The sequence below is a fragment of the Gopherus evgoodei genome, chromosome 2 (assembly GCF_007399415.2).
Source record: "Gopherus evgoodei ecotype Sinaloan lineage chromosome 2, rGopEvg1_v1.p, whole genome shotgun sequence".
Lineage (NCBI taxonomy): Eukaryota > Metazoa > Chordata > Testudines > Testudinidae > Gopherus > Gopherus evgoodei.
Genome location: NC_044323.1, coordinates 93,721,445 through 93,744,595, shown reverse-complemented (window position 1 = coordinate 93,744,595; position 23,151 = coordinate 93,721,445). Strand labels below are relative to the sequence as shown.

The 23,151-nt window shown below is 39.9% G+C and overlaps 1 protein-coding gene across 3 annotated transcripts in view; it reads right to left on the bottom strand.

Moving 5' to 3' along the window:
• Positions 1 to 23,151, bottom strand: part of POU6F2 (POU class 6 homeobox 2) — a 439,608-nt gene that overhangs the window by 228,783 nt on the left and 187,674 nt on the right. For all 3 annotated transcript variants that reach the window (XM_030551384.1, XM_030551383.1, XM_030551385.1), the window contains 2 exons: positions 4,043 to 4,134; positions 2,808 to 3,036 (listed from right to left, as the gene is read on the bottom strand). In XM_030551384.1, coding sequence (XP_030407244.1) covers positions 2,808 to 3,036; positions 4,043 to 4,134 — 321 coding nt within the window. The remainder of the gene's footprint in view (positions 1 to 2,807; positions 3,037 to 4,042; positions 4,135 to 23,151) is intronic.

Below are 23,151 nucleotides of genomic sequence, written 5' to 3'. Positions count from 1 at the left end.
AACCTTAAATTGGAGTGAATAAATGAAGACTCGGCACACTACTTCTGAAAGGTTGCCGACCTCTGGCCTAAATAGTAGACAACATTTCCTCTGCTTGTCTAGCATCTGCTCCCTCTTTCCCCTTCCCACAGTCTCACCACTGTTGGTGTGACAGCCTTCTCTTCTGTGCTTCAGTTCCCCATCTGCGAAATGGGGATAATAGCACGGCCCTACCTTACTGGGGTGTTGTAAGGATACATACATTCCCGTTGTAAAGCGCTCAGGTTCTATGACAATGGGGGCCATATACGTACATAGATAACTAAGTTTTCAGCATTGCTGTACTTATTGGTTCCACTAAAGTCACACAATTTTGTTGCTGCTAGGGAAAGTAATAGGGAGAAAATGGTTAAAGGTGGGCATTTTAACTGAATCTGTGCCCTACCCCTTACTCCCTTTTAAAACTATTTAGTCAAGGTTTTGGGGGAAAATTTTACAACTTATCAGATCAGTGCTTTCAAAAGTGATCTCGGTGTATATACTCATTGGCTGATGAACTCAAGTGCATTGGTTGCAGCTCTTAGGCCATACCATCCAATTTAGCAAAGCAGAATGAATTCATGACGTAAGAGTTCTATGAACTTATGTTTATTTATAATACTATATACACCGAACCCATAAGCTGGTACACTCTTGAGTGGAGGGATACATTTTTATAATGCCTGTTTCCTCATTAAGATTTTATCATCTACCTACTCTAAAAGGCCTCCTCCCTTCACTTTGTTATCTCTGCTTTTACCCGGTCCTGTTCCTGCATTATTTTTTTAATCTTCAATTCCCTACTTTACATGCACTCTCAAATTTTAAACAAGCAAAATTTGTGCATTAGTGTGTCCTTTTCATCTATGATTTATGAATGACAGGTTCCTCGGTATAGCTTAATGGTATGAGAGAGACATTATTTTAAACATTAAAGTGAAAACCATTTACAACTATGATAAGAGAGGTCTGTTGACATTAAACTTTAAAACACACACAAGGTAAAGGCAAGTAGCTGCACCAACAGGTGAGAGTACTAGGCATACAGTTTTGTTCAACACATTAACTGTCTCTCCTCTTCTCTGTTTCACAATCTGTAGAAATTGGTGCTTCAAACAATCCATCAAGTCATCAGCAGCAACTGAAATTTAATCCACTAAAAAGTACTTAAAGTGCTGTGTAGAGCATTCATTTAATAGAACTTCCATTTTGTCTTTGGGAAACTTTTTCCAACACTTAGGTCAGGAAAGAAAAAAGGGGGAGGGAGTTAAATCTATATTTGATTCTTCACTCTCACACCCTCCATCACTTTCATATAAGATGTGTCCCTCCCCATTAAAACTACTCTTGCAATTTCATTACGGGTTTTTTTTGCTAACACTTTGCCTGTTGTCCATTGTGCAACTCAATTCATGAGCAACCTCCTTCTAAGAAGCAATAAACACCATTGAGAACAATAAGTAAATTCCTTTGTACTTAATATAAGATAAACTCCTTGACTGCAGCAGTGTTATTGTTAAGGCACATTCATGCACCAGGAGTAGTGAACATTACAAAACAACAACAGTTACATTTTACTTCACTGTGCTGGGTTTTCAGTCTGACTTAAGATAATAAATATAATTGGGCAGAGAGCTCTAGGTCCAGACTCTCTGCTAAGGTGAACACAGTACAGCTCAGGACATGGGGGCAGGGGAATGCATAGGTGAACTTTGTACTCCCCTGGCCCTGAGTCAGGTATGGTGTCTATTCTAAATTTAAATAGCATTCAATGGCCACAAGGGGCTGAAATGGCAGCCAGGGACCAGAGTGGAGTAATGAAGTCCTGGCCACACCCCCTATAATACCAGTAGAGATTAGGAGCCACTTCACCATCTCTGTGTCACCAAAAGATATCATTAGTGCCACTTTATGCTTGTACTATGTAGCACAGCCCCAAGTGGTTGCACCACACTTGAGAATATGGGGACTGTTCTTTAAATTTTCCTATAAAGCTCCATGCACACATATGTTGCTATAACAGTCACAATAAGAGTAATGTGCCCTTGGCGGATGCAAGAGCCTCTTTATTTTAAACTGACACTCATGCACTTTATTTTGGTAGCTGTAGCAAGAGAATTAGCTTTAACATGGCATGCCTTTTTCATTATAACCTAGACCACTTTAGAAAGAACCAGTAGAAAGTGGGAACTAATTTTTCAGTGGAATGCAAGTGCCACTGTGCTTGGTTTGCTCTTAGAGGGCCTGTTGGTTGGAAAGTGCACTGTTGTGGTGTATAAGGCTAAAGTACCATCAATGGGAGTATGAAACAGCAATACACATCCTGGAGAGTATAACAGCAGTTACAAAAAAGATGCTTTTGTAATATGAAACTCAAACAACAGATACCTCTAAATGACCACATCCTGATACTAAGCTTTTAGCTGCACCTCTTCCTTTACTCTTCCCTAATCTCTCAGCTAAGATTCAGCATTGGCCAATCTTATTCAAGTTCATAATGCTATTTTAAAATTTTAAGTGAACAGTGAATTAAAGCCATTGGCCAGTATAATAAGCAGACCAATTACTTATTTCCAGGATCTCATAGTACTGGCCTGTGGAATGAGAGAGAAGAATGCTGACATAAAATTTTTATGGAAAATGCAGTATAGATTTGGTAACCTTTCAGGATATATTTTGTATTCCAAAAGATTCACGGTTTTGAATTTTCAATAAAGATTTGGCATCAAGAATAACATTTTTGTGGACAAATGGCTCTACCTGTGAAAATACGGATTGACGTGGTTTACCTTGTAGATTTTGCAATGGCAAAGTCATAATGCCTCCTGCTGCAGCTGCTGCTACCAGCCCTTGGATGTTGGTGAGATTAGCTGTAGGCAGAGTTAGGACCAGTCCTTGTTGACCACCCAGTTGTCCAGCCATGTTGAAGGGAATAAGGATAGGTTGATTTAGGGCTGGAGTGCCTCCTGGCATCACCCCCGCTACCGCTGAGGCTAACTGTTGAGCTGTCAGTAATGGCTGTAATGAAACATATACAGTAAGCACCTGAATAAGAAATAGCACCAGTATCATTGTACATGTGCCTGGGATGATCTATAATGTTACAGAACGTACATGCAATAACAATGCGCCACTTCTAATGTAATAACATACACTTCCTCCAACACAAAAAACCTTGAAGATCCTGAAGACTGAGGCTGGAAACCCTGGTCATCATATCGAACTCACTGATTTCTGAAATCAGAGTTTGACTTAAGTTGCATCAAGGTCGTAAAAAATTTACTGTATATACCTCAAAGATGGCTTATGAATTCAAGAAGGCCAAATTCAACCAAATCTACAAGAATTTAAACTCAAACACTTCCCAGAGATAAAGTTGCAAAATTTCCAGGAGTTATGTGATGCAAGGGATGCTCAAAGACTGCACTATAAAGTGGACTGGAACATCAAGTATCTGCTTGCCTTCCCAGGGCAATTGACTGAATGCAGATATACCTATACAAAGTGACACAGAGAATCAAGCAATTTATAACTGTTCAGAACAACAGTATAACACCCACACCTTACTGTAAAAAACATTTGGCTTTAAAAAATAATGAATGGATTTCTTTATTAATGCAGGAGCTGTATGTGACTACAGGATTGTCAAATCCAATAAGCTAAACTTGCATTAAAATTGCATTAACTATTTTTTATATTAAATCATGACCTGTACTTCCAAAGTAACTGATGTAAGGTTCAAATAACTTCATTTTATGAACACAAAAACCATTTACATTTTACTCTTTGGAAAAACATAGAAACAAACCTTGTCTGTTTGTTTTTAAAGCAAGACCATATACAGAATATTTTTTTTAAAAATATGTGTCACATCCACATCTTCTCTGTACGTTTGTGTAATAAGAATTCAGCCAAACAATTTATGAACATGTTTTCTATATTTATACGGTCAGGTAATTTTCATTCATTCTTAATTACTTTAATCAAACGGCAGTTTTAATTAGGCTAAATGAAAGGTACTGACCTGGGGCCCAACAGGGAATGCTGGGTGGGACTGACTGGGCTGATGCTGATCAGCTGTGCTTGTATCAGACAGCACTGGGTTTCCTCTGGCCCCTAGAATTCAAAGAGAAGCTCTACATTAATATCTAGCCCAGGGATCAGCATATTAAATTTTACCGTGATGTCACATAATATCAAGCTGTAAATGATATGCTAAAGTGGTTTATCAATAACGCAAGCACTCAAATCACTTATCAGCTGCATAAATTATGCTAACATTCATTCAGGCCAGCCAGCTCATTCAGGGAGATACAGAAATCTGACAGCAGTGAAACTGAAGCTATCATCAACTCAGCTAATGTGGATTGCATTATACATCAATTTACATACAGTACATGAATACTCTGTGTGTGTGTGGCAACTGCATTTTTATGCTTAGGTGAGCAACAGCTATGTTAATTTCTCAAAGCAAAAATTATCTGGGACACAATCAAGTCACATCTACTTTATATCTCAATAAATCTGCTTCTTTTTTTTCGGCCACATACTGATCCAGAGAAACCTGTACCACTCATGATAAAAGGCATTACAAAAACTGAGCACAAACATGCCTCTAAAAGGCACTTTCTTCTTGTTCTCTAATTATATATGGTAAAGCAGAGCTTGTCATAACCAAGGCATTTCGGTGCTAATTGAGACAATCAAAAACCAGCACTAACTCTGTGCTTGAATCAAACATGCCGAGCATAGAACACCTTCAAGTATAGCTCTATCAGGATTTTGCTGAAGATCATTGAAGAGATTTGAAAAACACCAGACAAATCCCAATAACTGTAACATATGGTCAACAATAGGCTTTCAAACTTAAAGTTCACCCCTGCAGTCCCTACTAGGGCAGAACTCACACTGACTCACAACTTCTTCAAGGAGGACTGCAAGATCAGGCCCACTTTTTGTTTCTGTATCTGAAGGAAATGACAGCAAGTATCTAAAGCAGCAGCCGGAGCACTGTAGTTTTAAATAAAGAAAATTCCCGTCTACAATTTTGGGATTTCTGGTCAGCACAGTAGCTTTTGTTCTGTTATTTTTTTTCTGATGGATGGTTGAAATCCAATTCTAAGTAAACCTTAACAAGATCCCCTTTTCCAATGTTTGTCCTATGAATAGCAAGTGCAAGACAATTCAGAACCAGTTTATTGGCATGCCATGGTCTGTGACGGAAAAAAAGGATATGATTCTGTCATACTTATAAATTTTAAAGAAGGTATTATCAGCTCATTTAAAACAAATTCTTCTATATATTCTCCAAGGGGACAGACTTATAAATAATGGAAATGTGAAAAAAAAAACCTTCATCACATTAAGGTACAAATAAAATTGACTGCTACATACTATTCAATTGACTTCTATCTCTACTGCGATATGTCAATCACAACAGCATTTTATAATGGGTTAGGCAATAAATGTGCAGAACCATTATGCAGAAATCTGATTAATTTGTAATATTTTTGTGTGCACGCAGAAAGTCAAAAATGGACATTGCTTTGGGAATACTTACAAGCGTTCTATTGAAATTTCTAAATTGAATTGGAACCAACTAATAAAATCACACAGACTTTTTGACATTTTATAAAGTGAAGTCTGTCAAAATAGGTTCGGCATTTTAATGACCACTGTCATTTAATAACTGGGGTAAGGTGACCTATTATAATTGGTGAAGACTCCAACAACTGCCGAATAACATGCATGAAGAGATTTAGGAACTACATTTTTTGTGTGTGATTTATTACCTGCGATGCTTAGAAAGCATGGAATTTAAGTGGATGTGCACGATACTGTGAAAATGTATACAATCTGTGTTTTTATATGCATAACACTGTCCTCACTCAGGCAAAACGCAAACTGCCTTCAGCATGACTCCTGCCTCTACAGGTACTGCAGGATCAGATCCATTATGAATAAACACCACTTTGCCTAAGCTTATTTCCACATATCAGCATGCTCTTTATTTATCTTCATATGACAGCTGTATGCAAGGAATGATATTACATCAAAGACTCAGGTCCTATGGTCCTGACTATCCCCCCACTGAGGTAAAATTAAATATCTGTTTTTGTTTGCCTGCTTGAAGAAGTTAGAGCTTTGTCTTGGATTACGATATTACTGAAACAAGTTCCTAATATTGTATCCTGTCACTGAATTCCTATGGAAAGACTTCAGAGAAAGTGCAAAGCAACAACCAAATGTCTGTTAGTACATGATCCTATTTTAATTAATTAAGGGCCTGATCCCACAGCATTTACTCTCATTAATGTTCCCAATGAAGTGAGTCTGTGTTTTAATACATTTTTTATTTGGTAAACACTATTTTCTGTTATGTATACTGTATGTCACTTGCAATATTTAATCCTGTGAGAAGCAGTTTGTAAAAAGGTATCATACAAAATCAGACAATAAAACTAGAGTACTATTAAATTATAATTATGTCGTTTTCTTATTGCATTGCACTAATTGCAATCAAATAGGATTTCATTCATTTTTACGGCTGTTTATTTAAGACACTGCATCTGTTTTTATTCCAGTGCATGAATGTTGTGCCTGGTTCTTCCAGCTCATTTTCGACACAGTTTAGGAGTCTCGCTGAAATGGCATACAATTTCATGTGCATGAATGAAGTCTTACACAGTCTCCAGATGAAATTATGCATGCTGTCTTTTCAGGATCAAAAAGGCATGCTTCCCCTCATGCTCATATTTATTTTTCTCATGCACATGTAGTGTACTTAGTTTTATAGGCCCATCTCATAATCTATCTGCTACAGCAGCCACTCCAGATTCAAGTTTTCTTTCAAAGTCAGGAGGGAAATCTGCAGCTTATTGGCTGAGTGGTGAGTAAATGTGGCAGAGCAAGAATTTCTGGGTGATTGGAGGTTCCGCTGCATCACCCAAGCAAACAGAAGTTGTTCTCTGCCACCTATTATCTTCAGTGAGAAGCCCCGGCAAAGACATCCAGGAAGGCAAAATACAGCCACAAAAGGTTTGTAGAATGCTATGATTCCTTCCTTCCCTACAGTGTTATTTCCCTTAATTAGCAGGGCAGATTCTGCCATACTAGAAGAATTCAGCTAACAAAACAAAGTACTGAGAGTACCTCACGTTATATTTACTGTTTGTGATTCACAGAATCATAGAGGATGGACCAGAAAGGCCTCATACGTCATTATTTAGCAGCAAGATTTCTAGCCTTTCCGTCCACACGAGCTCTGGATTGTCCTCTCCCCTGTGTTTTAATTTAGCAGCTCTTAAACCCTTCATTGTTGTTGGCTCAGTGACCTCCCTACGCAGATGGGACCTTGGCTATTTTGAAAAGTTTTGTCGAAGTGTTATTTTCCCAACGTCTGGATTCGTGCCACTACCTCTTGTTAGATCAACTTCAACAACTGTACAGTCCGTTCACAAGGATATCACTGCCCTGTACAAACATGAATTCATTAAGCCTCAGAACACCTCTATGAGAATAAAGCAGGATAACAACAGAAAGGGATTATAACAGAAAAGGTTAGCAGTGTGAGAGAAGCTCTGGATGGTGTTTGCAGGGTGCCCTGCATGTGTTAAATGACCGGCTACTAAGTGGGAGCTATATGCAGGCGCACCAGGCTCTCTGCCTCTACAGAAAAAGATCTTGTGAATGGCAGGCCTTCTAGCCAACCCTGTGATATTGGGATGAAAGTAATGGCATGAGTGCTCTGGACTTAAATCCTTCTCACGTGAGGGAGGCTGTGTAGCCTAGTGGATAAAGCATCAGCCTACAAGTCAGGGGTCTGGGTTCTTTTCCGACCTCTACTACTGCATGAACTTGGGCAAGACACGTTACAGCCCTGTGCCTCAGTTTCCCCATCTGTAAAATGGAGATGATGATACAGATCTCCTTTATAAAGTGCTTTGAGATCTACTGAAGGAAAGTACTAGATAAGAGCTAGGTATTATTCCTAGGTTTCACCTTTTTCCTTTCCCAATTTTGAAAATCTTAAATAATAAATACATAAATATTAATAATCATGCACCACACCTGAGTCAGCTATCCCCTCTTCCCATGATGTTTAGGGGAGGCTGTGTCCTCACCTGTGTCCTCCGCAATCTGCAGGAGGTCAGACAAGATGATGATGATGGTCCCTTCTGACCTTATAATCTATGCGAATCTACGAGACTAATTACACTTGCAGGGAGGGTGACTGATCACCCTGTCCAATGTCATTCGGGGTGATTTGTCTCCTCCCTGATACATGAAAGCTGTGGCATTTGGGTTGAGGGAGAGGAGAGATGGTGGGTGAGGTGGTCCATTTTGAAAACAGAAATAATCTTGTGCGGGTTAGGGTTAGGGTTAGGGGAGCAGGAGCACAGGTTTACTAGTGGAGCTGCTCTCATAGGCAGGCTCAGAAAGCATGCTCAGTAATACCATGCTAACAGTTTGGGGAGCTGCTGGACACAAGAACCAACTTAGATACAGTTTTAATAATTAATAAATGTTACTATTAATACCAAATTAATTATTAAAGCAGCCCCTTAACCTGCCAAGGTGTTTGGAGTGCATGACAAAAAACCCAAATGAAAATAACATGAAAACATAATGTAAAACCACCCACTTAAAATACCAAATAAAACACAGAGGCAATAAAGAAAAGAAGAGGAAAAGGATGGAAGGGAAAGGGAATTACCAGGGTGCTAAGTGTGGTTTTAATAAGAGAGATGTTCTTGTGATTAAAGTATCAGAGGGGTAGCCGTGTTAGTCTGGATCTGTAAAAGCAGCAAAGAGTCCTGTGGCACCTTATAGACTAACAGACGTATTGGGCTCCAGTTTCTGAGCTTTCATATAGAAAAATATTTCTACTACCACCAAGAATCTGTAAAAATATGAACCGACTGAGTCCTCATAGTGTTGCTTCCTGAGTCTGCAGACAGCTTGAAACAATAGCTTTGAGGGCTGCAAATTGCCCAGTTCATATCAATGGCTTGTTAACTATGAAACCTTAAATGACATTTAAAGGTCCAAAACTGTTACTCTTTCACTGCTGATCACTTTACTACAACATCCAACTAAGGTGTTCCTTGCATAATCCCTAATTGCCTCCCACACCTCCCCAGGCACCAAAAGTCCCAATTGCCCCTTTCCCAGTTTACTCCTGAAAACATCTATGATGCAGCTAGGCACTGTCCACACAATGTCTCTGGCATCTTCAAACTGAATATACGAGAGCAAAAATAAAATTATATGTGATATCCAACTAAACAGCACGGGGCTGATGTGCTCATTTTATCATTCATTTCATATTTAATAACTAAACCCTACATCTTAAATGTAAATACAGCTGTTGCATAATTTCCAGACTGCCCCACAGATTCCAAATCCAGCTTGCCTTTGACTACGCAGAGATCTTTGTTTCATCCTCTCGTTTTTTCGTGGGAAACATCATGTTCTCCAAAAGGCTCCAGTTCAGCAAGGCATGAAAGCATATGTCTGATTTCGAAAGTGTGAGGAAACTCATGGAAATCGATGGGACTAGTCACATGCTTGGCACACATTTATGCACCTTGCTGAATCAGGCCTAAAACACTGTGAGGTACATGACTTGTAATAATGCATATTAGTTTACGAAAAGTATCAGAGGGGTAGCCGTGTTAGTCTGGATCTGTAAAAGCAGCAAAGAGTCCTGCGGCACCTTACAAACTAACTCCTTATAAAGGAGTCCTGTGGCACCTTATAAACTAACAGATGTTTTGGAGCATGAGCTTTCATGGGTGAATATCCACTTTGTCAGATGCATGTCACGCATGCGTGCATCTGACGAAGTGGGAATTCACCCACAAAAGCTCATGCTCCAATACGTCTGTTAGTCTATAAGGTGCCACAGGACTCTTTGCTAGTTTATGAACGTGATTCACATCACAGATAATATCTCACTGGGTATGTCGACACTGGAATGTAAGCCCAGGGTTAGTAGAACTCAAGTTAGCAGATCCTGGGTTTGTTAACCTAGGGCTTATTTGTAACTCTGGGTTAGGAACTGTTGAACCCACGTGTCCCAACCTGCGGCTCCAGCATCTACACAACATTATGAGGGACAGAGTCCAATAACCCATATTCCAAACTTCCTAGTGCCTTCCCAAAATGTGGTCACTCTAGTCCTTTGTTCATGGCATAAAGGCGGAAAACTTGACTGTCCACCAAACTTGACTGTCTAAAGGACAAAGGAAGTTGGCCTGTGGAATACTTTTGGTGGACTCCCAGAGCATGAGCTCAGTCTTCCTCTCTCTTCTTTTTCTCTTTCTTCCTCCTCCACCCCTTTCCCTCCCACCCTCCCCCCTTTTTTTCCCTAACTGAAATCATTTAATAAAATAAACACACATTTATTGTTAGACCCTATATCAAACTATTTTTGCACTTGACATGCTTCATGTGGGAAAAGAAGCATTGCTACTGCAGACAAGGGGAAGGGATATAATTGCAAAAGCATGTTCTTTATTCAAAATAGGCTCATTCCACTTTTTTCACCCTGTAACTACAGTGCATATCCCCGGTTAATGGTACATGCATTTTTTATGAATTGGACCCTTCATATTGAGTGTTGTCGTTTCTTCTCTACTGTATGCATTAGCACAAAGATAATCACATTAAGGTCACAAATATCCTATCAGTTTTCCCTGAATTCATACAACATTTCATACCCACTGCGTGCTGTTAGCACTGGTGAATGCAGTGATGATAAAGGTTACTTATTAGAAGATGGACGGTTGAATGCATTATTATTTCATGTTGGGCAGCTGATCCCTAGCTAAGCAGGGCAGGAGGCTTCTTTAAATTAAACTTTCTTTTCTCAGTTCCTGCAAGCTTACTAAATGCCAAAGAGAGCACATCTATTTGGAGCGACTGCCACTGTTTGCCTTTTTTTTTAATTGGCATTTATCATTTCCTTATGATGTTTATGGCATTTATACATGTATATTTACTTGGTCTACAGGATAGAAGCCACCCCTCCCCCTGTAATAAGCTCCCCAACCAGCCCCAGCCCTTACCTCTAGCCCTCCCAAACAAAATAGACCGTATGATGGTGTGGACATTATCAGATTGACACTGCCATTGTCTGGGAGGACCTGTACAATTCACTCATATTGGTTTAGCTACCAGCATCAGACCATTTTGATATACAACAATAGGGTTTATGTAAACATTCGATGGGGTGTGTGTGTCTGTGTACAAGAACATTTTTACTGCCTGGCCTGATTTAGATATTTGTTTTCAGAAGTTCTGATGACTGATTCACTCCCAAAGAGGAAAGCCGCAAGCCTCATTCCGCCTAGCGATGTGAAATTCTGAGCTCCAACATCCTGTCTGAATTTAAAAAAAGAGGAGAAAAATGGGTAGGGAGAAAAGATGCTGCAAAAATATAAAATATAACTTGAGGGTCCCACCAATCCTGGGTGAATGGATTAAGGGAGCTGCAGTGGGTGTGGTTCAGTTAATAGAGAATCTCCAAATAAGGCATGCAACATACATTTAAATCCATTAAAAGCTCCTGCATTTACAACTCCTACAGACCCACCTCTCAGCAGAAGGCATGCTAACTCCATCAACCAGCTCTGGTGTGCAAGATCCCTGTTATCCTAAGCAAAGTTAAAGAGATACAGCATGTAACATCAGTTTAGGCATGATAATGGAGTACAAGCAGGTAATATAATTTGATATTGGGCTGGGATTCCAGGACAGGGAACAGACAGCAATAGTTCATCTTGGTTTTCCGTCACAAGTGACGTGCTGTTTTGGAGGGAAAACAGCTCCATGCTTCCAACCTTGAACCCTGGCATGCTCCCATTTTGGCACTCACACAAATCCTGTGTGATACCTGAGGCAGAATGCTTTCCTAAGTTCCCACTGGGGTGTCACAACCTCACCTCCCACCCCCTGTGCTTTACTACTCCTCCCTGAGGCTACCTAAAGGAACCCTCGTTAAAAAAAGTTGCCATTTCAGGGTTGTAGTAAAGGTTAGAGATGGCAAAAAGAGTTCTGAAATATGCTTGAAGTAGAAGTCAGAAGCTTTGGAAAACCTTCCTAAATTTAAAAAAGTTTTACTTTGGGTTTGGGAGCGATTTCTTTTTCTTTGGAATTGTTTGACCCCACATTTCCACCAGACTGTCCTAAACTGGGACCATGGTGGCTTATGAAACTGCAGCTCTCATTGCTGAGTCCACTTGTCTGGTCTCATCCCTGCATTGTTTTTAACAATTTCTCCCTCTCTGCTATGGCCTTTCTGCAGCCCTCCGGGGCTGCTCTATCAAGAGTCTCATTACAGGTTGTTCAATTGTTCAGACTTTACTGAGACTCTTGAAAGAGCAGCCCCACAGAGATGCATACTGAAGGAGCATAGCAGAGAGCCAGGGGAGCAGCAGCAGCTCTGTAGACATGAGCCCATGCTCCCAGATCCACCTAAATTACAAGCTAAAAGGCTACTTTAGAAATAGATAGCCACAAATGCACCACTGAAGATTCCCACCCACAAATTTCTAAACCCTCACTGCCTCCAAAAAGCTGGCTCAGCTGTTTGATACCTATAGCAAGATCTCATGATGTGTCACAGCAGATGAGCCATTATTTCAAATGAAAATGGCTGCAGTAACCTATGAATGTTTCAAGTGCAGTAAGAATGAGTGTCTCAAGAGCTTGTATTTTTTGGACTGAAACTAACTTGGGACTGTTTATTACTGCAGCAATTATTTACAGTGGGATTTCATGAGGAATTCCAAATAATTCTAGTTTGTCTGCTTTTCAGGACCATTTGGTTGCAGGCTGGGTTCATGCTCTAAGCCTGAGTCTGGTTGAGTTGAGGTTAAAAATGCAGCAACAGCTGTTTATTCTCATTGTAAACCCAACAGTTAAATATACCAAAAGACCCAAAGGACAGTCTACGAGCTTGAAAAATCTGGGAAGGTATTTATTAGAGAGTTGCACTCGAAAGGCCTGTACGGGAACTCATACAGTTGTGTTCCCTAATCATACGGTACGGATACACATAAAAATATGTGAGGGAATAAAGATGTGAAAGAAGCAAGTGTGTTAAAAAAATCTCTGACATCATTCCTATTATTGGACCTGATTTTGAGTACTCTTCAGCCAATGGCAAAACTCCCACCAACTTCCACAGGTATAGGATTAGTCCTGGAGGAAGGATTCAAGAACAGGGAGCATTGTATAGGGTTAAAAAGCTTTGCAGATAGCAGGCACGTCTCCCGACAGTCATAATGCATGAAATGTGTGGAATCACAGTGAAAGATCCCCTGGTTAGTAACACCTTGTCATGGCAAGACCTCTCTGTAACAACATGTTGTGCAGGCAGGAAATAAGCAAAAAAAGATGCATAATCTAGCCTTGCCAAAAAACCAAGTGACAGTCAACTTTCTTCAAAAAGTGAGAGAGGGCACCATGATACTACTAATGGGAATTAAATGCTATGGAATATATAAATTGATCTACAGTTTCCAATCCATGAAAATGCCTCAGATCAGATTTTTACAAATCAGATTTTTATATCCCTTTTTATATATTACTGGTCTGTTTATTTTTTCAGCATTACAGTAATTGAAAAATATCTACTGGTAAAAGATGCTATTAATTTAAGTGCATTCATAGTGTGTTATGTCACTAATAGACTTAGGTAACATTATTCTTTGATCCTTTTTACGAAGCATTATTTTATTGTCCTCTCATTTCTAAGATTTTAGTTCCACTTAAAGTCACGTTGAGTGAGGGCTTCATGGAATTCTATTATATTATTGTCCTGTCATTATTTTAACTCCATTACACAGCAACACGAAACCAGCATCAACTTCCATTTGTCATTATTTATTTGAGGATTATGTCAGATCTCAGACTGTGCATACGTGCCTACTAAACATAATTTGGAGCTGGCAAAAAAATCATTAATTCCTTGTACACATATGTTAGAAAATGTGGTTTCTAAGAAGATACTCTTTTTTTTATTCTGCATTTTGATAAGAACTGTATTATCTGTATAATCGGGCCACATGTAATTTTTAGAAGAAAACAAATCTATGTGCCTTAACCCTCTATTCAATTAAGGGGTTAGAGCCTCAGATATGCCAGAGCATTGCATGGCACACCTGAAATGGGGAGCAAAGGTGCTTTTCATCACCTTTCTGCCACCCTCTCTTACCCTCCCTGCTCATAGGAGGAACATGGGAATGATTTGGCATAGTTTTGCATAGTCTCAAGATTCCTCTGAAGTTCTCCAGCTTGTAATTGCCAGTCCTAAGAGAAGAATGGTCCAGTGGTTAAGATGCTGACCTCAGAATCAGGAAACTTAAGGTTCAATTCCCAACTCTACCAGAGACTTTGTGTGTGTGACCTTGGGTAAAATGGGGATAATAGCACTTTGCAAGTGTGTTGTGAGGCTAAGTACTTTAAAGGTTGTGAGAACCTGAGAATTTACAGTAATGGGAGTCAGATAAGTATCTAAAATAGACAGACTAAACTGGCAGGGATGGTCCAAATGCAGCATGCTCCAGCCACTTCCCTAACCATGCCCCTATGCTAGTGGGTAAGAAGAGGTGACACAGAGCCTGTATACCCTGGACTTTATGCTGGGTACAGTTCCCCTGTATTGAAGAAAGCCTCACTTTCCAACTCAGGACAACTTTATGTCATCTTTGCATCATCAGAATGGCACAAAGGAGAATTAGCAGGGCTGGTGATCTGGCCCTATGTTATTTATTTGTTAAGAAACTTTACATTTTGGGAAAACATAATGCCTCTGAAAGATGCTAAAACTGACAGTTCCCTGGCCTGAATCCACAGAATGGTTCAAGTACATGCAGCTACAAATGTGTGTTTCCCTGCATTGTTCCCAACTCCCCACACTGCTGCATCCTTGAAGCAGAGTCAAATTCTGCTCACCTACTCGTGATCAGGAGGCTAAATAGGACATATCCACTTCAGTGCCTGTTTAGTTCTCTCTTTCTATCCTTGCTATGACAAAGGTGCAAGTCGTTAAGGTGTTTTTACGGTTCATTTAAAAAAGGCTATCACCAGTTAGAAAACTTTTGATTACTATCAACCTTTAGTATCAGGGGGTAGCTGTGTTAGTCTGTATCCACAAAAACAACAAGGAGTCCGGTGGCATCTTAAAGACTAACAGATATACCTTCAGTCCATTTGGTGTGATGTCCATCTGATTGCACTTGGAGAGGAAGATGATGTCTGCCTGTATCTGTGCAAGTTTTTGTTGAGGTGATGGATTTCCACTCCAACAGGCTAAATTTAGTGCCTTGCGTGGTGTCAAGTATCAGGGAGTAGCTGTGTTAGTCCGTATCTACATACATATGTATGTATCCATAGTCTTTAAGGTGCCACCGGACTCCTTGTTGTTTTTATCAACCTTTAGCCACTAACAAATCTTTCTGTTAGTAATCATCCAGTCTGCCAGTTTCATGATAAGCTCAGTTAAACATTTTCCCTTAGATACTAGAAAGATGCTATGGCAAACCGAAGATAAATAGGTAAATAGTAACTCATCCAGTGGATTTAGCCTCAACAAGAAAAGTTTAGATTTAAGCCAGAGAAATTAAAAAATAAAAAACAGAAGTTACATCAGTTATAATCATGCCAAAGGTTCTTTCAGTTAAAATAGTATTGAAAACAAGTGCTAGAAACGCCCACCCCCGCAACCCTGTAATATGCTGTGTACAATTAACACTCTTCTTGTAAATTCCCTCATACATAAGGTAAACAGGATGCAATATTACAGTAGATTTCAGTTTGGTTGTCATTCCGAACATCTCTTGTACATTTTAGTATATATAGCAAGTACTCCATTTGTATTGTTATAATAGTTTGCTTTCATGTAATGCTATTCTAATTACTTTTCTCTGAAGAGTATCTGTGGACATCACAACTCCCTAAATGTTAACAATGGATAAACATCAGCTTGAGAAATTCAGGTCTATTTTATTTATGAAGCTGCAATTCTCCTGTAAATAACCCAGTTGTTAAAATGATATGTATCTATGTAATTGAGTCTTCTGTACACAAATAAATAAGGCTTTATTGCAATGTCAGAAGTTAACAGGCCAGTCAATAAAATCAATAACTCACTTTTTCTCGCTTATATATCTAACTTTTCTCCACCTTTCCTATGTCCTCTGTTTGTTCTGGTTACATATTAACACTCTGAAGGATATATAGCTCTTATGGTATTGTTCAGTAAAGGGTGGCCAGCAAAAATGTCTTAAGAAACACCACCTCAGCAATTTAACACTCTGCCTATTTTTTGTGTAATTTCACATATATATGTCTTATATAAACGAGTAGGAGAGAAAATGTCTTGATCTATGTATCTGTGCATAATATATTTTTAATATGAATGACTACATGAAGTAGTAAGTAAATTAGGTCTGTATTGATACACTTAGCTAAAAGTGCTTCAGGCCTGTATTGCATTATCATATAACTGCTGTCAAAACAGCACTGCTCGATTATAGCACTGTGCAGCTCACGCCTCTATGGGTAAGGCTGTGTCAGCATTTCCATTATAAACCCCATTTTTACAAGTTTATATCTTGACTGTAAAATTTGCTTTGGGCTAAAACTTGGCAAACAAGGGGCCAGATCCTGTAGACCCTTACTCGAGTGAGTAGTTCCATTTTTTTTTCAAGTGGGATGGTTCCAGTAGGAGAAGCTGCTTCCACGAGTCAAGCAAGGTGTCAAATAATGAGCTAGGCTGTTTTATTTTAAATCAGAATATTTGTTTAAGATTATTTGGTTCTTTTTAAGAATGTACGAAATATGAGATTACTATCTAATTCTGTTATGTGATTAAGTTCATAACTTGATCAACTTCAATTTTTAGTACTTAGGACGGGGAAAAAAAACAAACATCAAAGCTGCTGTGATGTAAAAATTGGCTGCAGGGCAAGTGCACTACATTTTACTCCACTAATTAAGTTTTCTTGTGGATTTTCATTCTAGATCTAGTACATCTCCTAAATATGAAAAAACTGGGATGGCTCCAAAGACATCCTTCTGTATCTATAAGGAACAGAAACATGCCCACAAAAGCTATCTAATTATATATTCACCATACAGACTCTCCATTCAAAATTATTTTTATGCATGCCATGCAGGATAAATATAATAGCCCATCTGAGATCTATAAATGCTTTATTTGTAGTAGCCACAAATTTGGGCAGAATGTTTCAAACTGATTTAAATCCTTAATATACACCCACAGCCTGACTTACACTTATAGATGCAGTATCTTCTTCTTGCACCCCCCTTAACTGGTTGTATATAGGATCTGGTATTGATGGATGCATCTTGTTCTGATGTCGCTCTTGGTTCATTGCTAACATATGTTGTAACTTTGCAGTTACCTTTTGGGTCAAATTGTCCTTGAATGCCATTTCACAGTGCAGGGGAGGCAGAGACTGCTTGGATCAAGGATACCACTCCAGCCTTCTCTGCCAACAATTGCATAGCAGCAGAAACCCCTGGGTTATTGATGGGATGGCACTGGAATCATCTTCTAAATCCTTCCCAGTTAGGACAACTGGTTCAGGAGAAGATCAGGCCCTCCCATATGTAAAGCCTTGAAACCTCACAATTTCTACAGCATCATCCGCTCTGATAGATGGGATCTGGGAGCCGGCAAAGATGAGGCCCTCTAAGACAGCCAGTACTGTGAAGAAATCCTGCAGGTCTCAGGGTGACTATAAAGGGCTGTAATGTTCATGCAGAGACAGTCTCTGTGATACTCCCAACCCTTCCCTTTGCATGTTTTCCCCCTGGGCAGCACAGCTCCTAACATTGGGTTAGATTCTTCCACTCTTCTTCTCGTTAAGTAGCACCTGGCACTGCAAGCTGTCCTACTGAAACCAGTGGATCTACTCTCAGAGGACCTGATCCAAAGTCCCTTGATGCCAATGGAAATAATCCGAATGAGTAAAATAAGCTTTGGATCAGACCCAGAATAAGGCACTCTCAAACAATTTGGGTCCTATGTTTTTAACTAATGGAGGAAAGGACTAGCCAACACTTCCCCACCTTCCCCCTTAGCAAAATGGTACAACATTTTAGTTTTTCTGGGGTATGCACTGGGGACTGTTTTAAACAGAAGCCTGTAAGGAGAGACTTCATGAAATGAAATGTGGTGATCTATTAACTAAATGTTATGGGCCCCTCATAATGTACACGCTTTTTACATTTACATTGCAACATTTGAGATTCATTTGTTGAGAATGAGTTATACTTTAGTCACATTTCTGCTTTCCCCTGCTTGCTAACACAACTTTCTCCTGTTCTTTTAAACAGTGCACCTTCTCCTATTAGACTGATTGAACAGAAAGTACAACAATGATTTAAAGGGTGCTCGAGATATGAAAAGACAGCAGAGTGGGTCCTGAGAGACATTCTTGGCTCAATTAACAATTTTACTAGTAAACAAAAATTCCCAAAATAGAAATGCATAAATTATCTTTTCAATCCACATTTTTCAGAGCATGCATTTTTGTGCTATGAATAAAAATATCCAAGCATTAAAATGTTAATAGGGCAGGAAATCAGATTACTGGGATGATAAAATCCAGCCACCAAAGTTGTTTTGATAATGCAGTTTTCAACATGCTTACTTGTCACTTGAGATAGCAGGCCAGATTGTGTTCTTAACTTGATGGATGTAACTGAGAGCAGAATTTAGTTCATTAGGTACAATTCATCTTCCAAATATACCTCTTCCTCAATAAAATAAAATAAAAAAATCAGGTAGCATTTGCCAGTGCTGTATCATATCTACTCTCTTCTACTGTAGTTACCAGAGACACAAATATCTTAATATTTCAACAGAGTTATGAAATATAATATAATTCAATAAGATACAGCATAATAACATCTATCAGAAAGGACAACTTAAAAGAAAGCATTGCATTTTCTTTGTAAAACTATATATAATGATCATTGCCTAGAAATGGATCAATCTGGCTGCTGTATAAGCACTCAACGCAGCAATAACTGCAGGCTCTGTGTGGTAGTTTTCTTCCCAATGTCATATCATTTTATCCCCTCTGAGCAGGGCAGAGAGTGGCACTGAAAAAACGTGCAAAGATGTATCTCCTCCCGCCCTCAAAACTCTGGAATCCCTTCCATTGTATTTACAATTTTCAGTTGTGCTAGCAATTTTCAGCAGTCTTGTACTAAGATTATACCTGAGCTGTTTGCATAACTTCAATTTACTTTGCATCAGCGTAGCCACTATAAACCCAATTTTTCAGTGGTTTATAACTTTTCTCAGGAAAGTTCATTGTGGGACAAATTTAAGTGTATAAGGATTGAGTTTGAGATGCTTTGTGTCTTGAAATCTGGCCTTTTATGTTTTACAGGTCAGGTGGAGGTGGGTTTTGCACACCTGTAACTCAGGCAGAAGTTTGATTTATTATTATTCCCAAAGGTGGAATTAACGTCTCTTGAGTGTTTCAACAAGAGAGAAAGATGACAAAGCTACAGTATTCATGTTACTATCTGAGGACACAAAGATGGTTTTCCAACACATTTCCACCCCCACAATCCTGGAGGCAGCTAGATGGCAAGGCAAATCAGAACAACCTGGGAGCTGCTTCAGCGTGCATCAGCTTGTAATTGCTTTCAAGGGGCTTTCACTATGCAACCAGGGACTGCTAGAACATGGTACTCTCCCCAGGCATGACTCCTCCTGTCCCCAACACCAGGGAGGTCAGTAAGAGGGATATTCAAGGGAAATTCTCAACTGCCACGCTAAGGCAGCTTTCTAGCCTCTTCGTACCATGGAAGAAGTGCAAAGGGGCTGGGAAGAGTAGCCAGGAATCTCACCCACTGTGCTAAGCGATATGCAGTAGTGCACATGAAATGTGTTCCCTCCTCCCACAATTTAATGTTTAAAAATGTTTTATGACACATGTATGAATGGCTGGATTTATCGTAAAGATGGCCATATCCCCCTTCAATCTCCCCTATCAACCTTAGTATTTAGATAGTGCCCTTCTAAAGAGATGAAAGGGCACATTGTTATGGATTTTTCCCAACTAAGTTTGGGTCTGGGTTCTTCACAATGAGTTTTCAAAGTGACGCCTATTACAGTTTGCTATACCTAGATTTTTTGGTGACCTCACGCTACAATAGGCACAAAGAAACTCATCACCCTTACTTTGGATGGAATTTTGTTATTATTTCTCCCCTTTCTGTGCTTTTTTTCTGCAAATCAAGAACATATGGGTATTTTCATAATGTAACAACTCTAAGGAAATATATGATGAACTAACATTGTCCAGGAATTCACAGTTATGGCTGAGATTCCATCCTTCATTCAAGTTTCCCTGATTTTCTACAGCTGACTGTGTGATGGAAAAAGTATTGGTCATAACTGTTCATTCAAAGTTTTAGTGGTTAGTGTGACATACCTTGATGACATTTCTGTGAAGTAATACATCAGGACTTTCCCCAGAAATATTCACAATAGCCTTGCCTTTAATTGCCCCCAAGCCCATTTCCCCACTACTCTCCTGGCTCATATGTATCCCCAGTGATTTCAGGCACTCTTACCATTGAGCCAACCCACCCTCCACTTCCCCTCTCTGGCTCATGCTGTCAGTCTATCATGCTGCCAGGGCCTGTCAGGAAAAAGAACTGAGGCCATTTGTCTGCAAGAATGTTGTATTGTTACCATGACATCAAGCTGATCTATTTTCTACCACATAAAGTAATAAACAATAATAAATGATGACTACATCTATAACAAGGGAGAGAATTCCAATATTTATGTTAAATACCTTCATTTTGATGTGAGACCACTCAATATTTTTGTGCAAATTAACCAAAAAACCCAATTTGCATTTCTGTTCCTCACCTGTATTCCTTGGGGACTTCACCTTGCTGATATATGGTTAAACAAGTACCTAAACATTAACACAATCTACTTCACAGAAGGAGCAAAAGCTATTTTAATAGAAAGTTGCAATTACTTTTTCCCATAAATGTTTTGTACAAGTATTTGTTCAACTTTTTCCCATAAAAGCCACGTGCAGTTGTTACAATGTGTACACATCTCCAATCTTTCTTTTGAATTGAGACACACTGCACTAAATTCTGTCATTCATTTGCATCATGAATCGTACTGAAGAGCATGGAGTTTTCATGGTGTAAGCTAATGGGCCAAATCCCGGAAAGTTCTGAGTATCCTCAGCTCTCACTGACTCTGGTGAGAGCTTACAGCACTCAATTCTTCCATGTGCTGGTTGGCAGGAATGGGCTTTAAGACCCCAATCCAGCAAAGCACTTAAGCACATATTTAACTTTAAGCATGCAGGTAATCCCATTGACTCCAAGGAGACTATTCACAGGCTTAAAGTTAAACACATGCTTAAGTGGTTTGCTAGGCTGGGGCTTAAATGAGAGTTGAATTGAGCTCCTAGTGCATTGCAAAAAGTACTGTACATAACTAGGTTTAAACACCTGGCAATTTCCTAAGAAAATCAGTACTTTGCAGAAAGGTATTTTTGTCTTGTCCAATGTTTCCTGCTCTCAGTTGCTCCAAACCATACAGCTACTTGTATTGACAATGCAGTGCTGTGCACTGAATCTGTCATGGTTACTCACGTGATCTTGTGACATGCGGTGCTGGTAATCCAAAATGAACTACTTAGGCTCAACAAAAACTAGACCATTTCTTTGAAGACAGAGCATTTGAACGTTAACAGATAACTACATCACAACGTAGTTAAAGCAGTTGCACTTTCAGGGCCTATGACCTCTATTTTTGCAAAGTATTTCACCTGCTGCTTTAGTACTTGGGACTGCCTTCAGATTCACGTTTACATCACAAGGGGCGGAATAGCTGGTGGGTCTAAGTTTACACCAGCAGAAGCTTTTGCACTAAACTATTGCTCTAATGCAGCATCCTTTCGTCCCAAAGAGCACAGCAAAACAGACACCCGGTGCCTTTCTTCAAATAGCTCCAGGATCCTGGGGTGCAGTTTAACCAACAGCAAGAAGAAATGGTAACTCCAAAACCAAAAGCCATTGTTTACTCAGGCTGGCAGAGTGTGACACACTGTGTCTGGGAATAAATCTGGCAGCAAGCCAGGAGCTAAAATCCAAAGTAGCACTGTGTATTCTAACACATGTCTCTGAATCAATGTTAAAAACCAATATAATCCTGAATGATCTTCAGGGCTCCCTTTGACACTCACTCTGTTTGTTGACCAACATATTTCATGGTGTCAAGTATGGGATGGGATGGGATGGTTGTCGGGGTGAGGAGGAGGTGAGTTTGTACAGGGTTTGAGCACTCAGCAGCATTTAAAATTTTCAATGCTCCAACACTAATTTCCACAGAAACAAGAAAGGAGCATGCTGCTTGGGCGCTTTGCCAGATGCCTCTCCAGACAAACCCTGGCTTTGACCCACATTAGGGGGTCTACAGTACAAGGGGAACTACTGCCCTCCATGGAATTTACCATGTCCTGATTGTTGGTTGGTGCTTGATGGAAGCCTGGCCTAGTGGTTATGGAGTCAGTTCCTCTTTAATGCAGAGTGGGATTGGTAAGGGAGCCCAGGCCATCTCCCTCCAGTGGGCTCAGGCCCAGGGCCCCGTGAGGGGTACCAAAGATCCAGCACTCAAGAGCACCTTAAGGCTGCCCTCTCTGGGCCACTTCCTACCTCCTGACTCTATAGTTTAAGCTTTGCAGTCTGTAGCAACAGGTAATGAAGAAAAGGTACTAACTGCACCTTCAATCCCAGCAGACAGGCTCCTCTTTGCCCAGAGGGGATGCTGCAGGAATCCTTATCAGGAGCTCTTAGGGCAGGACCTCCTCCCTGCTTTGACAGCCCCCTTCTGAGCAGTCTGACTTTCTTTTAAACGCCACCTCCATCTGGAACATGCTCTGCAGGTGCAGCTTCGTGGGATCATCTGGGCCCAGAGCTGTTCTGTAAGCCCTTCTGTCCTAGAGCGGGGTTTATACTCCCTGTCGCACTGAAATCCAGTGATTCTCCACAAAGGCAGAAAGTAGAATCATTTGCTTCCTTATGACCTGATCCAAAGCT